Here is a 19,032-nt window from a genome sequence, read left to right as displayed (position 1 = left end):
TCCTACTGATCTGACCATAATTTTTATGTTTTTTACTGTGCATACTTGTCTTCCTGTCTATATTGCTGTTTGTGTTGTTTGACCTCTTAAGCTTCATTAGTATTCCTCACATGAAAGCTAAATGATCTGTAAATTACATCTTAAATGAGTGTTAAGGTGGAATATTATGCACACTGCAATCATAAAGCTTGCTGCATTAAATCCCTCAGTGGCTACAGAAAGATGCAAATCACCTGTAGTTTGTCCAAAGCGATTCCCAGCCTAAATGATTGTGTATAAAGAATAATACAGCTAAACACGAAACAACACTCTCTGAGCTCATCACAAAGTTGCTCAACCTGATTCGGCCTTTTGTGTTGCACTTCACCAGCTATCATGCCAACCAAACTGTGCTGCGTGAATTTGGGGCGTTCTGTTCAACCAAACAAGCTGCAGAACATCCAGTGCATGCTCGTTTTAGATACAATTCATAAAAACCGACTAGTATCTGATGATATCTGATGATAGAATAACAAACAGAAGCCACATTCCAACTTATTTGACTATAAAATAAACTCAGCTGCTTTGTGCATGCAGCCTAGCAGTACTCCCAAACACTACCTGTCTGGGCATGCTCAGTAAAAGACCAGGTTGTGCATTCCAGCTGAAAGGTTGGGCTGCAGGAATATGTTGCAAGGAACAGAGCCGGCGTTTGCTGTTTTAATGTCACCACGGCTAGTAGAAGTAACCTACATTGCTCTGTGTGTGGATTCATGCTTTCGACCTGTGTTGACACGGCCCGCGTCACCTCAGCAATGTCACCTGGGTGTTTTGAGGGAAACCAGAACTCGTAAAAACGACGTTTCCTGGGGGTGACGAATGGTTTTATGACCCGACCCCTGACCTCTCTGCAGTACATACCGACATACGTACTCACACTTGCTGTACATGGAAGCATTTCAAAACAGACTAGATGGTAAAACGTTGTAAGGATGGAGAATCTGAGGGTCCACTCACTTAGATGAGGAATTACGCCTGAATTCAGCCCTTCTGAATCACACAAAGCCTGTTAGTCACTGTACAGAAACTGCTGCAGAGCCTTAATTGGGAACAGAAGCTACATGCAAAGCAGATCTACAGCTGAACACAGACACTATTCAGCTGCCTTTGATAAGTTAAAACCACAAGTTAAATGTTGACACTGACACAGCGAAGGCCTATTTGAATCCTCGTTGAAGCTCTTGTTGCTTTAACCCTCAGAATGCTCTAAATTAAAGTATTTGCATCACCTTAACAGGATGATTTGCAAAGTGCCCCGTTAATCAGCTCAGTTAACAGGTGACCATGTCACGCTGCACTGCAAAACACGAAGCAAAGCACATCTGATTGGTTAACCAGTCGATTTACATGTTCACACCAAGGAGTTAAACTCTACAGACCAATTTTCTGCTAAAGACTGAATGGTAAAGGCATGTTCAGGTTATTTTCTGCATAGAATAATGTCTGTCACCCCTCCAAGAGGCTTCAGGCAAAACCAAAGGAAAATGTTTTCAGATTGAGATGGTTTTGTTCATCGGGGTTTAATTTAGTCAAGCATACTAGATTATTTTCTTCCGAAATAACAAGAAAAATGCATACATTTCCATCAAATAAGGTAAAAAGACTCTTTGTATTTACTGCAATTCAACTGATCATGCATATGTCACCATGCCCAAAAGGCCAACAAAAACCTTAATGTCTCACATTACTAGCTTTAGTGATGGGAGATAGCGATATAGAAGACCAAAAGCTGTTTTTTTTCTGTGGATTCACAGTCATTTTAACATACTGCAGGTGATTACAGATTCTATATCAAGAATACAATGGAGAAAGATACATACGAAATTGGTAATCGGGCATGTTTTGTCTCCATGCGTTCCCAAAACATTTCAACTGTTAATCGCATTCTAAAACGGTGACTACACATAACTATAGTAGGGCTATTTAGAGCTGCAAGAAAGAGTTAGTCTGCAGGTTCTTTTCCTGAATAATCCAGTAATTATTTGGTCTTTTAAATGTCAGCCAATGGCAATAAATGTTCATTACCTAGCTGCAAAGTTAAGGTGTTCAGTCAAGTGCTCAAATGTCTTGTTTTGTCCAACCACATGCATTAAATTTACTTAAATTCTGACTGATTGCGTCACTTTCAGTAAATCCCTAGACTGGATATAAAGTTGTACAGTCCCAAAAGTGGGCCAATGGCTAACAAAGGGTGACTCCTTTGATTGCAAAAAGAAGCCTAATTGCATAGAAGTCTATGAGAAAATTAGTCGACTTCTTCCTTCATGTGTTACCTCAGCAAACATTTTCCCAATGAATTTATGGTCTCAACCGCTAGTTTCAAGTCTCCCTCAACACAGAACGACACTAATTTGGTAAACTGTGGTAGAGTAAAATAGACTATGAAACAGGGTACGGTTTAGGTCCCACCATTACAAAATCAAATAGGTTGATGGCCAAACGCCAAACTCAAGGTGTGCAGAAACCAAGAGCTGTGCATCACCATGACTACATCCATCTTTAATCTACAGTTAATGTATACAACCGACCACAGATCTACCACTATAATTAACCTTATGAGTATAGTATTGTAATAATTAAAATTACACTCAGTAGTCTCCGGTTATGTAATAATAACAGTGTGGTTTAGGTTTATTTCACAAGTAACTTGAACGTAAACCTCAAATTATTCATTTATTGTTAAATCAGATGGTTCATAGAATATTATAGCCATTTTTTTGGGGGGCAAAAAAGCAATATGGCAGCATCAGCTTTAATATTTTTTACTGGCTGTAGTATGTTGATTAATCTGTCAATTATTTTCTCAATGAATCAATTAGTTGTTGGGTTTATGAAATATCTGATAATGACAAAAAAATGGCAATTTGTGTTTTGCAAAGCCCAAGATGATGTCCTCAAATGTCCTGTTTTATCCACAACCCAAAAATTTTAGCCTTACTATCACAGATGATGAAAGAAACCACAAAAAAATTGCATTTAAGCTGCTGGAATTAGAGAATGTAGGTTTTTTTGGTCTTTAAAAATTACTCAGACTTTACAAATTTGGAGATTATTTCATAATTGTAATTCTTACTAGTAGCAGCACTAATGGTTAGTTGAGGCTTTGCAGCTGTCCAGTGGCCAATCTGATGGTGGCTGCAGAGCATCACAGCTGTACAGTCTAAGGCTGGCCCACTAGAGAACCATCAATCACGGCCGACTCTCCACACCCACATGCTCTAAAACCAGCCACCAACCCTCTGCTCTGATCCACAGACCTCAGACTAATTCTACTCCACAAGAAGAGACCTATGATGGGCACTTTCAGACGATAAATCCTGCATGGTTTGCAGCTCCAGTGTTTCTCAGGAGGCTATAGAATTCACTCTATGGCACCGTTTGCATGAAATAAACAGCATCAATGCAGAAAATAATCCCACAAATTCACCCATTCATTGCTCCTAGACACTTGCATTCCTTGGTAAGGCTTTCTCAGCAATGCTTGTGATGTCTGCAGCTGCCAGTGTGTTTCAGTGGGTGTTTATTGTACTGTGGGTTTGGCTGCACCATATGGGGAATCCTACTCATCCATGTCAGTAGGAGCAGCACTTTAAAAGACGTGTCTCAAACCTGCTTCTGCACGACGGCGGCCAGCCTAAAGCCGAGGTCTCGTCAGATCAACGTGACAACCCGAAAGGTCAAACGTACAAAAACTCCCAGGGAAAGATTCATGGATGTTACGGGCCGTGAACTCATCCCCGACTGCTGCTAAAATCCCACCGACCGGAGCGCAGTGAGAAAGGCAGGGAGGGAAATGCCTTAAATAAAAAGACCGTGGTAAGTGCTGCCACATGTGCTATTTATATGCAGCACACACACACTGCAAAGAAACTGCAATCTGCTCCTTGATCTAGGTGGTTCAGACACATGGAGAATGTGTCGTGGTTTACTGGCCTGGCAGATTGTCAAAAAATATTTTCCTTTTTCTGTTGGCACCGAGAGGAAACCTACTGAGAAACTAAAAAAATTCACTCTCAGGCTGCAGATCTGGTGCTAATGTGTGCCTTAAAAGATTACAGTAATTGATTCAAGTCTTTAGGATCATGTGCTTTTTAAGGTTTAAACAGAGTCAACTCAGCAGACTGTGTAAATAGATTTTGTAGGGTGCAATAAATAAGAAAGAGCTTTGCATTGTGTGGAGAGGGAACTAAACCACCCAGGCTGAATGTTGCACTAACCTCCAAGCTGTAGATCAGTATGAGGCCACCAGTAAACAATATGAAAAATATGTTGCTATGGGGCCTCTACAGGCCAATTAGGATTAGTTTGAATCTCTGCAGTCTGACTTTGCTGCAAAATCCCACAACAGGAGATTCTAATCTAAGATAGGTTTCCTGTGCGGTGCTTCTAGTCGGGGGGCTGCACAGTGGGCTTGGTGGTTAGCACTGTCGCCCTGCAGCTAGACGATCCCCAGTTTGCATCCCCGCCTTCCCAGGATCTTTCTGCCTGTTCTCCCTGTGCACGCGTGGGTTTTCTGCAGGTTTTCCAGCTTCCTCCCACAGTTCAAAAACATGCTGAGGTTAACTGGTGATTCTAATGGCGTTTTTCTATTAGCACCTACTCGGCTTGACTCGACTCGGTTTGTGAGGTTTTCCATTAGGACGTAGTACCTGGTACTATTTTAGTACCTATTCGCCCGGAGTTCCAAGTGAGCTGAGTTGAGCCGATAATGTGATGTCTACAGAGTGCAGGCCACTGATTGGACAGGGAGTGACGACACTACACAGCATACATATTTTAAAACCTAATAGCGATAAATGGCAGCCATTACAGGATTGTTCACGGGACTGATGTATGACAACTGTAGTGAACTAGTATTAGCTAACCCTCATACATTGTCCAGTTCATATCCTCTTGTCTTCGGCTTGATGCTGCTGTATCGCCTCCCAAACTCTCCTGTTCTCCTGAGTGTTTTGACTCACCGCCCTCAGCTTTCTCTGACTCTCTTCTTTTACTTTGAATCTGACAAAAAGCAACAGACCAAGCAGCATCGCCTCCATGTCCCACATTGTTGTGTTACGTTTGTGTCGCAAATAACTTTAAGGGACTTTGGGGCTGCCGTGCTATGACGACAACCCACGATGAGGTGGTACTAAATTGTAATGGAAAATGACCTAAACCGAGCAGAGTTGAGCCGAGTAGGTGCTAATGGAAAAGCGCCTTAAATTGTCCGTAGGTGTGAATGAGTGATTGTTTGTCTCTGTATGTGGCCCTGTGATAGACTGGTGACCTGTCTAGGGTGTCCCCTGCCTTCACCTGAGTCAGTTGGGATAGACTCCAGCCCCTCTGTGACCCTAATGAGGATTAAATGGTGTGCAAACATCTCTGGACCACGGACTGTCCTATAACAGCAACCGATCCTGTAATTATGCATAACTTTAAGACTTGATGCAATTTAAACAGGTGAGTTTTACCAAAATTCACCCCCTGTACAGTTGTTATGAATGGGGAAATTAGCTATTAGATCTGTGTGTTATGAGATCCTATTATTGTTGCAACAAGCCTGGAAACCTGGGTTAAAATCAAAAACATCAGGAGTTTAAGAGATTTCCAGTCCTCCAATTTGCGGTAATGATTGCAGACTGCTGTTTTAACTACAGTTTAAGTTCTTTAAGATGCAAAAGCCACTAGATGTTTGCTGCAAACACAAGCAAAGAATTAATTGAAAATTAAAACCTTCAAACTGAACAGATAATGATTAGTTAGTGAGTGAAAATTTATACCAATTTTGACATTTATTATTATAATTATTCTTGGGGTAGCTTGTAGAGAGACTAAGTTGTGATGTTCGCCGTTAGCTCTTCCACAAAGTGTCTCACTTTGTGGAAGGCAGAGGAGGAAAGAAACCAGAAAATATTCACAATTAAGAAGGTGGAATCAGAGAATTTACTCTAGACCGATTAAAAGACTACCAAAATAGTTGACAATCAATTTAGCAGTTGAGGAATAATTAATTAGTTAGACTATCACCAATTTCACCGTGACAATGTGCTGCATGTTACTGTAGCAGGGCAATAAATTCCATTATTGAATAATCTGTTAATTGTCTTTTCGAATAATCGATTAGTTGTTTGGTCTATGAAGGGTCAGAAAATGCTAAAAAAAAAATGTCAATTTGTATTATTCAGAGCCAAAGAATTCATCCTCAGATGTCTTTTTTTGTCCACAATCCAAAGATTTCTGAGTTTACTGTCACAGAGGAGGAAAGAAACCAGAAAATATTCACATTTAAGAAGCTGGAATCAGAGGATTTACTCTAGATTGATTAAAAGACAAGCAAAATGTTTGATGGTCGATTTAGCAGTTGATGACTAATTGATTAGTCGTTGTAGCTCCAGATTGTGCAAAGCAGCAAAAGAGTTAACAAGGTTGATGATCAAGGCACTGCAAGTTGTGTGTCTGAAGCTTCTTGTGTTGTTCTAAGCTCGGTAAATATCAGGTACAACATAATTAAATATCTGTGCATGCTTATTATCGTCTAGCTTTATCTTGGTAGGTTTACAGAGAAAACTAGCATGCGAAATCATCCAAATTAATTCTATTTCTGGAAAAACTGCTTGGTCACAAACACTTTCAACCTCCACATGATGGCCGGTCAGCTGCCTACAGAGCTGCTTCCTGTGCCATTAATTTCACGCTGCACTTCAAGCTTCGGCGTCCGGCGAGTTCCAATGCAAACATGCGCCAAGACAAGCGACTACCCAGCAGACGTGGAGAGCTGAGATCAGAGCCGGCTTCCTGTCTGCTTCCCCCTCCTCGTTCCTCGGTAACTTCCCGTCTTTGTCAGCCTCGTCTGAGTCACAGACTTCCAGAGACCAAACACAGCTCCGTGGACACTCACATGCACTTTGGTGTTGTTTCAGGACACACTTCACATGCAGCAAAATCACCATTTCTGGATGCCGGAGCGCGATGTGCGTAACCAAACATTCATGCATTTGCAGAAGACGAAAGCTTTCTATTTCTGTCGTCTTATTTTTTGGCACCTCAAGTCGAATTTGTCTCAAAACGGAAAAAATATTCAGAACAGTCGGGTCACAGGCAGGAGGTTGGTCACAACAATGTCAAAACTTTGGAGAATTACAGAATCCAGAGTTTTCATACAGCTAACCCTTAGATGCACGAGTGACTGAACTCTGCACTCTTCCATAAGTGGGTCAAAATGTAAAAGAATCAGTGTGTTTTTAAGCCATTTTTGTCATTTTAGTTAAGAATAATAATTTGTATATTTGTTTATATTATATTTTTGTCTACACAAGATTGATTTCATGTTTGAAACATGTCTATTTTTCACTTTATAAAAGATTTGGAAGATTTTGATAAAAAGAAGGCTATTACACAGAACAGCAGTAGAAGAACGTCAACATCCATTTTCTTGACATTTTCCCACTCTTTTCCTCTATGTTTGTGCATCACCTCTTGTATGATATTATCAGTGATAATATTATCACTATTACAATTTCTCTAAAAGTATAAAAGGAAACTTAAAATTGTTAATGGAATGATATCAAAAACGTGTTTTTTGAGGAATAGCTGGAATACGAAATGATAAAAACTTTCGATATTGCAAGAAAACAACCTCATCGGGTCATTTTTGACCAACTTGTGCATCTAAGGGTTAAGGCCTGTAGTGAAATAATAAACATTAAGGTTTTGTTGCTATAATCTTTTAAGTTATTTTGCAAGAAAATATGTAGTTGTCATATATCTACTATATTTTTACTTCAATAAAGAGTCTAAATATTGCTTCCACCACTGCTAAGTAATAAAACTCAAGTAGAAAATGCACTACTGTTCAAAAGTTTGGAGTCACCCAGACAATTACATGTTTGCAATGAAAATTTGCACTTTTATCCATGTGCTAACATAACTGCACAAGGGTTTTCTAATCATCAATTAGCCTTTCAACACCATTAGCTAACACAATGTAGCATTAGAACACAGGAGTGATGGTTGCTGGAAATGTTCCTCTGTACCCCTATGGAGATATTCCATTAAAAATCATGTCTAGACTATATTTCTGATTCATTTAATGTTATCTTCATTGGAAAAAAACTTTCAAAAATAAGGACATTTCTAAGCACTTAATTGTCTTTGCACTGAGAAAAGCAACATTTTAAATCAAACTGCGTCCTTTAATTAGGAATGTCTCCAGGCCCAACTCTTTCTTGTTGCCACGGCAGAAAACACAACTGAAGCATCAGACACTTTTTTATTTAAAGAAAAAGCTGCAATGAAGGACAAGCTGCTAATTATAGGGATGTTTTATTCCATACACCTGTTTATACTGCGTTTGTGAGGGACGTCCTTCAGCTCTCGTGGTGTATTTTCATCACTTGAAACCACATGATAGGAACCAACTTCCTAAAAAAATGCTCGCAGTGTTTTCTATTGTCCTGTTGACCGGGGAGGGGCGGTAACCATAGCAACCACATGAAATCTGTCCTCCAACGAGGCGGCATCTTCCTGTTTTGAGGGATGACACAGCCGTGAGCGATAGGGGCCCAGGAACTGTGACCGAATGCACCAAAAATAAACTCCCACAGAGGTGACTCACATGTTGTGGAAACTGCTTAAATTCTGCAATAAAACGGCCACAAACATGCAGACGCTGTAGAGGAATCGTGTAAAAGAAGCATTTGGGGACTTTTTTTGAAATGTTTCTATATGTCACTAAGCATCTGCCTGTTTCTTTTCTGCCCCCAGCTGGTCTTTCAGAGGACTGCACTGTTCAAACTCCAGCCTTCACCGACTCCGTGAGGCTCCACAGACAGGCCAAAGGACACTACGGGACCTGGGATATGATGTGTGGAGAGCCGCCACAGGTCAGAAACTCACATTAAATATGATACTATATCATACTGCATACCCGGGTGCTAAGAAAATGGTAAAACATCAGATGAGGAGCACCTGAATGCACCATTTTAGTAGGTTTAACTCTGCCTGCAGCTTCAGCCACACCTCCCTCTTGACACTTGTTGGTTTGACACAGAGCTTATTGTTATTCAAATAACACACTAGCTGCAGGTAACAGTTTAAAGAGTTTGTCAGGAACAAGTTCTTCGCAGTCCTTAAGGTACCTTGGGGCCATAGTTCAACTTCTCGAGAGGCCGCGGTGATGAATGACGGCGATTTTTCAGAGGCAGGGCTGCTCTCCAGAGAAAAGCCTTTTCTCTGTGGATAGAGCTCGTATAGCCAACACTTCACGTCCAACACACACCCTCTCCTCACACCAGAGAACAAGAATGCACCCACACAAAGCCTTCAAAGAGACCACCAGCAACAAGACCCCAGCCCACATACCGGCATTCACAAGGACTCACACTCATTTGATTGAGATCTCCCCTCTGAATACGTCCCTTTGAGTCTCTGCTAAAGCTTAATAATACCTGTTCTGTAAGTTTATGGCAGTCACCTTTTCTTCATTAACCTCCGTGGTTTCCAGCTTGTTGTGCAGGTCTGCTAACAAGAGGTCAAAAGTTAAAATTTATTTAGTTTTAGAAGGAAACCATTGACTCTTAGGCAGCATATTTCCACTACTGAAGCTTCACCTTGGGTCAAATTGACCCATTTTAACCATTACATGCATAAGTGGGTCAAAAATAACCCGGTGAGTTTGATTTCTTGCAATATCTTTGTAATAAAAAGTTTTTATCATTTCATTTTCCAGCTGTTCCTCAAAAACACAAGTGTTCGATATGGTTCCATTTAATTTTTTAAGTGAACTTTTACACTTTTAAAGAAATTGTAATGTTTGTATTACTACCCCAAGCTCTTTGTCAGTGGTAGAATCATATAAGAAGTTATGCACAAACTTGGAGGAAAAGAGCAGAAAAAATGGCTACAAAATGGATGACATCCTTCTATTGCTGTAACATTTAATATTTATCTTTTTCAATCATCAAAATCTGGTATAAAGTGAAAAATTAACATGTTTCAAACATGAAATCATTCTTGTGTCTACAAAAATATAAAACAAACAATAATACAAATGATTATTCTTAACCAAAAAGATAAAAGTTGTATAAAAACACATTGATTCTTATACGGGTAATTTATAACCCATTTATGGAAGAGGGCAGGTTTATTCTAAAGGTTAAATTAAAAAAATCTATAAGTACAATTTATTTTTTCTGTATGAAGAGTGTAATAAAGATTCAGGTGAACATTGTCTGACAGAAATTACAATAAACATTTATTTCAGCACTTCAAATGGCTAAACAGTCACCACTTGTCAGAGCTGATTCTGGGCAGCTTTACAAATAAGATTAAAGGCTTCTATGTGTTGGTACATTGACATTTTTTACATAAAAGTTGGAATTTCAGGCAAACTAAAGCTGGGACACTGGAGTTGAATATGGGCAGTGCCTCATCTCATGTTTTCAGAACTCTACTGATAAGCTGACATCACTAAAATGGTTCATTTCACATATTTGCAACCCGGCAGTCAAAGTGGAGGCTAAAATGGGTCAGATGTGTCAAATGCTGCATTTCGTGTCACAGTGTCTCTGGAGACAAATCCTCATGACTCATTTGTCTTAATTTTCAGTCAGCGGGTCAATTTGACCCCAAACAGAAGACGTGTCTCGTGTTAATTTATCAGTCCATAAAAAGAATATATTTCAAAATGTAAAATAACATCTTTTTTTAAAAATCACGTCATGCAAAACTATTTTATATGTACGTCATTCCAATGTACATTTAAAACAGATTTAACATGTATTTTTTATGAAACACAAGTGAATTATATTCATTGAACCACGATCTGTGAGAGGTAAAGAACACCACTGCACTAAATATTGACTGAAAAGATTCATATTGGAGTTAATAATGAAATCCAAACAATGTTTATACAATGGGATTTTTTGGTTTCTGACACTTGTGGATAATTAAACTTCCCCTGGGTCAAACTGACCCAGGAACATTATTGCTGTTCCCAAGAAATGAACATAACAGAAGGGTTAGAAACTAGCATAAATATGCCATCTGCCTCTCCTGTTTAATCCAGTCGATGATATTTCACCCCTTGACTTATTGAAAACTGGTCTTAATGATCATTTGTTCCTCAATACATTCAGTATTTATATAGGGGACACATTTACTGGCTGGTCTGGACGTCCTAACCTTGAGCATAAAGTGTTTTATTTATGGGCATGTGGGATTGGTGACTTGTCCACCAACAAATGAAGAGGCTATCTATCTGTCTCATTGTAAGTTCAAACTCTACATTGGTTCAAAATAGTAGCAGGGACTGACAGAATGCCAGAAAAATATACAGTCAAGCCCAAAATTATTCATACCCCTAGCAAACTTTGACTTTTAAATGTAAATAAAAGCTGAGAAATATTTTTTCCACAATGATCCCTCTTGTTCATCATGTTATTATCTTTTGGGAAACACCTGTGCCATTTCCAATCAAAAACAAACTTGCTGGTTGAATAAAAGTAACTTTAAGTCAAAATTTGCTAGGGGTATGAATAATTTCGGGCTTTGCTGTAGGTAATTTGTTGTATTCATATATTTATTCACAGTTATCTGTCAATTTAATCTTCCAAAAATCTTTCAAAAGAGAAAAATAAATGTCTTTGTTATACTATAAAAAGCACAAAGTTTTTGGTCCAAGTGGTCAAGTACAAATAGAGTAAACAGGCTAATACAGAGGAATTCTCTGCTCCTGACTAATAGACTATTTCTAAGTGTAATCAGGTGACAGTCCTGTGAGCCATTATAGGAGAACATCCTGGGTATTTCAGGAGATACAGTAAAATATTCTTCTGTTTACCAGCGTCTTCACTCCCAGACAATCCTGTGGATTTATTGCGTAAATACGCAAGAGAAAAATAAAGTACACTAGTATATATGGAGATGGTTCCACTTACAGTACGACAAAAGCCATGTTAAAGTGTGCAATGAGAGAAACAAGCACTTTAATAAACTGTGAGCAAGATGGTGTGTTTAAATAAACATTATCCTCTACTTAAGACCAGTGTTTGCACTGAGCTGGTAGGAAATGCCTTAAAATAACAACCAGCAAGACAAAATCAGCCCATAATATTCAAAAAAAGGAATATACAGAGATATCAGCATTCATCTGCATCAGCCAATAAAGGGTGGAAAATGAAATATTTGCAGGAACAGGAGGATAAAACCTGCCATGCTTAAAGTTTACGGTTTTGTTTGACACATAACTTTAAATACTTTTCTTATTTTTCCCAGTGAATGTGTAAATTTGATAAGCACTGAATAAATACCTGCATCTGTCAGCAGGTCCTCACAGCAAGGCCAAACAATAAGTTAATTCTAGTAGGAGAGACCCGGTGTTCTCTGCAATTATTTGGGAAAATCGGTGCTTATGTTGGAAATTCTTTGGAAAGCAGCAAAATCCAATATTACGCACTCTGTACTTCAACATAAATAATATTCACATTCCAACACTATTCATTGCTTCTAATCATCAGAATGCACCAATTTAAAGGAAAAAAACAGTTGTGCAAAAAAGAAGCAGGGAATAATACACAATCACAGCTATGAAAATACAACTCAGACGTAGATGGTTGCAACATAAGTGCAGAAATTAGCAGCTAAATCACAGACATGACACAATGAGGAGAGCACGGGTGTAAACGGAGCAGCTAATGACAACTGGCTAACTAATGATGCTTTAGTTTCAAGACAATAAAACTTGAATATAAGTGAGCAATTGTTGTTGTTTTTAGCAACAGTAATGATTTTCCAACTATGAAAAGTCGTGTTTGCTGAGAAAAACTCTCATAGCTTCACGGTTTATTGGTTTAAGACCCACAAACAGGCTTAACTCGACACAGCGTACTGGGAGTAGATTAATTTAGCATGATAGCACATGAAGCTAGCACTTACCAGAGTGAAGTGAAGCCCAGGAGGAGACACCGAGAGGCAGGGAAAACCTCCAGCCGCCAGCTTAAAGTCTTGTTTGAATCCAACCAGTGATAAAGACAAAACATCCAACCAAAGCTCCTCCACAAAACCATCCGGCAGCGACATAGCGGCACCTGGACTGCGAAATGCTACATTAGCATTAGCCGTCATGAAAAGTGTACAACAGTTTTTAAGGATTAAACCAGCAGCGAGCGTAGTTGACGGTTTATACAGATCGATATTTAACGACTGGTGCGTTAAATATGTCGTCCTTAAAGCGTATTAGTCCGCTGTATATGTAAACGAGGGTTAGCATGTTAGCTTAGCTTCTTAAGAGCCGTATTCCCGGGGTAGCTGGCAGGTGTATATTAATGGATGTCTTTCTCAGAGGCGTCATCTTTTCTGTCTTCCTTTTTAAAAAAAAAAAAAAAACTTTATCTTTGACGAAATATACAGAAAAAAAATGATAAAATATGGAATAATAGGGTATTTAAAACATATATAAAATTACAGAAATAATAAATGATTGAGGGTTGAATAATAGCATTTTTTAAAATGGTATTTTAGGTGGCAAAAAATACAAGCACTGACAATGGTTTTGTATTTTTTATTAGGCCATTTTTCTCACACATAAAGCTTTCAAAACAGGTACTTTGTCATTTCAACTGTCATGGCTTGTAGATTCAAACAATAGACACGAATATTTTTGTTTCTTCAACTAATTTAGAGGCTTTTTGATCAGTGTTTTAATCGTTTATGGACCAAAATGTGTTCAATTCTTGTTCTTAGTAACACGTACCTATGATTCCTAAAATTATACTAAATAAGTTTGGAATGAGCAGACAGAGAACACATCTGAGTTAAGAAAGTACGGGGGTTAACAAATTGATTGAAATTGCTTAATTTAACATTGAAATAGGCGGGTGCCATTGAAAGAGATTACCAAAAGCAACAAGGCACAAGAGTAAATATTTGTGTTGCAAATTTGTTGACTCTGCAGGGATGGGTCTAATATTAAAAGTGAAAAGTTGACCTACAGAATAATAAATATTTAAAAGCAATACAGAATACACAAGAGCCTTACTGCATTATATTACATTATATTTTGAATTACCACCTTGTTTCCTGAATTTTGTTTTCCTTTACATAAATAAAGACATTTCCATCGTAAATTAATACAGAAAAGGCACAAATTGGTGCATTAAAATCACCAGAATGCAGGAAATCAAGTGTCTGATGCTCCACCTCTGCACCCGCATTGAATAATGAGATATCAGCAACACCAGTCACAGCCACCACTGCAGCAATAATAAAGAGAAAACACCATTTCATTAGGCGCTTCCAGACAAACAAGCTCTGAAATAAACAAGCTACCAAATACAGTATGCATTGTTTGTCAGGCCACATGTGTGTGGACAAGCTGCAGTGCTCCAGTCTCAGCCGTGCATTAACCGGCAACACGTTTCAACAAATGTTTAGTTTAGCTTCGTTAAAACCTGGTGGAAGCTTCATGCGTGTTTGTCAGCTGTGAGGGCAGTGCCGCTAAAAACCAGCCTTCCTGCTGCTCAGTATCCAGCTGTGTGTCGCATCAATCGGCCCTCTGTATCCACCAAACCACACAGGAAAAGAGGGGCTGCAGGTTTGTAAGGTTTATTTTTGTTTTTCACTAATTGGAGGGGATTTTTGTGACTACAACTGTACAAAATAACACAGTTGGCATGTTGCTCACGGTACAAAGTTAAACTGTTGAAGCCAATCTAATGTAATGCAAGTAGGAACACACAAAATGCATAAATACATTCATGCTGCGTGTTTTGTTGGTACAGATTTTGGCTAATCTGGTGATGGAGACCCTCCACCCTGAGCTGAGGAACGTGATTGGTCCTCGTCTGAAGGGGAAGTTGCAGCAGAGGCAGAGGAACTGGATGTTGGTGAGTTCCTGTCAGTCTGAACGATGCACTGCAGACATGAAAAAGTCAAATTATTTACGTTCTTAATCGACTCTGTCCTCCAGATCTCCGATGCAGTGTACAAGCAGGTGTTGTCTCAGACCACAGGGCAGTATGAAGCTCTGGTGGAAGCCTGCGAGGCCCAAAAATCTCCACTGGACGCCAGACTGCGAACCGATATGGACCAGATCATCACGTCTAAGGAGCATGTCAACAGCAAGATACGAGGTGACCACGGACTTGAAATGACCCGCAAAATTACCTAAATAAGACGCAGAACAACTTTAAAAAGGTGCAAAACATCCCCAGAGAGATGCAAAATAACCAAAATAGAACACAAAATGACCACAAAGAATAAAACTGGACCAAAAAGACCACAAGATGCTATAAAATAAAAAGCACACAACTTGGCCAAAACAACATAAAATTACCAAACTTAGGTACAAAATTACTCAGAAGAGATGCAAAATAATCAAAATAGGACCCGATATGGCAAAAAATAAACATAAAAAGGCCACAACTGAATGCTAAACAACCAAAGTGAGACACAAACAAACAAAATAATTCCAAATTACCAAAATTAGGTACAAAATGACTTTAAAGAGATGAAAAAAATCCACAAGAAGATGAAAATTTGAGCAGTACAACACAAAGATGAGTCTAAATGACTAAAATAAGAAGCAAAATGTTTCATATGAGATAATATAACTTTAAACACACACAAAATTCCCCAAATAAAACATACTTCATGACTTTTGGAGAACAGATTTTGAGTTTTAACACACTAAAAAGCCACTTAAGAGCCATAATTATCGATCATGCAGATGATGCACCAGATTATTTGCTGCACATAACAGTCTAAGAAGTCAACCTTGAAATCTGACTGGAAAAGGCCAACATTTTTCAAAAAGGTGATTGAATGAACCATCTGTCGTCATACCAACAACACATAGAAGCTGTCAGCTGTTCCTTATTGGATAATGATTGGTCTTAACCACACAGCAATGCATGGACTCATCTGAACTCACAAGAATCCAAATAAATAATGAATAATATTTGTAATATCCATCCTATATTTATTCAAATCTCCCTCTAAAATACACACTGAATAGTGCACAAAAAATTTAGATTTTGGAGACTTATCGTTGTCATTTTTCATCAAAGCTGAGTTAGTGGTGATTTTTTAATTAAAATGCAATCCATCAGTCCATTGCTTTGTAAGAATATTAATAGAAAGTAATGTTTAACGCCACAGATACTACTTTTTTGATCTAATGAAGAATTTTTGATGATAATTATAGCAATTAAGGCCATTAAAAGTTCAGACTCATAAAATGACAGGTGGTAAATATAGAGCACTATGCAATAAAAAAAGGAAACTTCAGACATTTCTATAGTAGGTTGATATAGTAATGTTTTAAACCTGTATGAATAGGACTAAATGTCACTTGTCACATAGTGAAGCAGTGATTATAGTAACTGAACTAATCATGTTTAGAAAAGCTCTGTTGCTGAGTATGTGACAGCAGAGTAATTTCATGTCTAAAGAATGTAGCACTGCAGTACGTGTTATTTTTAGTCCGTAAACACACAGCAGCAGAATCCGTAATGACAATTCACTGCACACGCCACATCCAATAATTATAACGCACCTTTTGCATCCAGTTGCAGTCTGATAAATGTGCCAAACACCAGGTAGAAAACACACATACACAACTACTTTTCTGCCAGTAAGCTTTACTGACATCAGCAGAAGTGACACCGATGGAGCAGCAGTTCATGCAAGCAATGCCAGCATCAGTTCTGAGGATTCTCTCTGATCTTCTGGGGTATAATGTAGTTGGGAGACGGTTCAGATTTAGATTACAGACCAATATGGAGACAACTAGTCTGCTTAGTCACGTCAGAATAGACCATATCTAACCTTGACCAGAGCAGACATATCTTCCTCCTACAGTCTGCCTGTCGGAAGATAATTTGGGAATTTGTCTTTCACAGTGAGTAAATAAAGAAACGGAAGGTTTTTTTATCAGTATAACTCATCATACAAAGCGCAGTAAACAGAAATAAACACTTTCTAGAGACTCTTGCACACAGTTTGCAGTCATTTTCATCTGTTTTTATCCATGCACCACCTCAGTTTACCTCCTAACATCCTGCTACGCAACACGACTTGGTTGACTTGCTGCTCGTTGTACCGAGTAACTTAATCTTCTCCACCTCCATTATCCTCCGTCAGATGCGCCTGCGGTCGCTTTGGTTCACAGATAATTATCCCGGCAAGTCGATCAGTCTGGTCGCTGAATAACACCTCCGAGCTCAAGTTTCTGACGACTGTTTGGACGTTTTGGCACTAAGAGACTAAACCTCCCCGAATATCTGACATCTCGTTTTCCCGCCTGCACTTTCTCCTCATTAACTGTCAGCTTTGTGTTTAAATGGATTGACTTTACTCGTACGTTCTGTTTGATTTGCTGGTTCACGGCGGTGTCTGCTTTCTGCTCGAGTTAACTTTTCACAGGCTTCTTTGCATGTGTCCCATTGAGCTAAAAGTGGCAGAACTGCATTCCTTCATCAGCACTGTAAGGGCCGTTTCTGACTTCATCCCGCAGATAAAAGCTCTAAAGATCAAGCCAGCTGTAAACAACAGTTACACAAAGTTAGCATGGAGAATTGACAGCCTTGATTTTGTTTTGGCACTTTTTTTTTTAGCACAAATTGGAAAATGAAAGTGGCAGTGGTTCCATGGAAACAGCAGAATTAGTTTGTTTACTGTCACCACATACATGCCAACCGTTTGAACCCTCTGTAGACATTGTTAAGACTCTCTGCAGCAAATAACCACAAACACTTTCATCTTCCGTCCTTCCTGCGCAGCTCTGGTCCTGCCCAAAGCCGAGCAGCTCCTCCGGACCAGCGTCCAGCCTTACATCAGCTCCATCCTGGAGGCCCTGATGGAGCCCACCAGCCGGGGCTTCTCCGAGGTCCGGGACGTCTTCTTCAGGGAGCTGGTGGAGATCAGCAAGAACTCCATTAACGGAGGAGGCAAAGATAAACTGGGAGAAGTGAGTCACATCATTTGACTGTTTTAATGACATAATTGGAGCAAAGGCATGTCTGAAATTAGAAGTCAGGGAGTGTCCTCGGTTGCACTTCTCCTCACGGTTTCCCTTCCCCTCAGCACATGGAGAGGCTCTCCATGCTCGCCTTCCACCCGGTGAAGATGCAGAGCTGCTACGAGAAGGTGGAGGAGCTCAACCTGGAGGGTCTGCAGCAGAGGTTCGACGTCTCCAATCCATCGGTGTTCATCAGCAGGGCTCAGATCCTCATGAGGGAGGTAGGACGCTAAAAACCTTCTCTCTAATATGATTAGAATGTATGACACCGCCACCTGCTGGACAAACGGAGCATCACCGTTCGAAATCAGCCGTTTTATTTTTTTTTCTTTGACAGCAAATGGACAATGCAGTGTACACATTTGAGCAGCTGCTCAACCAGTCCTTAGAAGCTCAGGGAGAAGAAAACATGGTCAAAACCATCCAGCGATGCCAAGACAGAGTTCTGAAGGTAAAACGGACCGAAAGACAAAAAGACGGAAAGCAATTTGATCAGATGTGTTCCTACAAAACCAGGAGTCCTGCCTCCACCTTAATACAATAAAGGTTGATTAAACCTTAATCGTGTTCCTCAAAGCATCACATGCAGATATTTCAGGAAGAACCAGATTTTTCCATTGAGATATTCAGCGTAATAAACTTTAGAGGTTAATTTTATTCATGTCTAAAGGGAGACTGACGTTACAACAGAAACAGAATGAAGTGTTATATTTGGTTCATTCAGCTCCATATTTATGTTTCTGTCTGTCTTGCCTGTCAGAAATATGACTACGACAGCAGCACGGTGCGTAAGAAGTTCTTCAGAGAAGCTCTGCTGCAGATCATCATCCCCTACATGCTGCAGCAGCTTTCACCGTCCTGTTCGCCCGTAAGTAGCACCCAAAAATAAACTCTCATCTCTTTTCTTGGCACTTTTTTCACCTCCTAAAGTGGCATAACATTACAGTTGACGAAAAATAGTACATATTGGAAGTCCCAAAAGAAAATCATAAAAA

At 39.4% G+C, this 19,032-nt stretch overlaps 1 protein-coding gene across 1 annotated transcript in view; it reads left to right on the top strand.

The window, feature by feature from the left end:
* Nucleotides 1–19,032, top strand: part of niban2a (niban apoptosis regulator 2a) — a 43,065-nt gene that overhangs the window by 19,735 nt on the left and 4,298 nt on the right. The window contains exons 6-12 of the mRNA XM_023270701.3: nucleotides 8,785–8,903; nucleotides 14,799–14,903; nucleotides 14,987–15,149; nucleotides 17,799–17,986; nucleotides 18,103–18,258; nucleotides 18,375–18,488; nucleotides 18,798–18,905. Coding sequence (XP_023126469.1) covers nucleotides 8,785–8,903; nucleotides 14,799–14,903; nucleotides 14,987–15,149; nucleotides 17,799–17,986; nucleotides 18,103–18,258; nucleotides 18,375–18,488; nucleotides 18,798–18,905 — 953 coding nt within the window. The remainder of the gene's footprint in view (nucleotides 1–8,784; nucleotides 8,904–14,798; nucleotides 14,904–14,986; nucleotides 15,150–17,798; nucleotides 17,987–18,102; nucleotides 18,259–18,374; nucleotides 18,489–18,797; nucleotides 18,906–19,032) is intronic.

The sequence above is a fragment of the Amphiprion ocellaris genome, chromosome 17, assembly GCF_022539595.1.
Source record: "Amphiprion ocellaris isolate individual 3 ecotype Okinawa chromosome 17, ASM2253959v1, whole genome shotgun sequence".
Lineage (NCBI taxonomy): Eukaryota > Metazoa > Chordata > Actinopteri > Pomacentridae > Amphiprion > Amphiprion ocellaris.
Note: the sequence above shows the minus strand (reverse complement) of the source record. Positions and strands in the feature narration are given on the sequence as shown.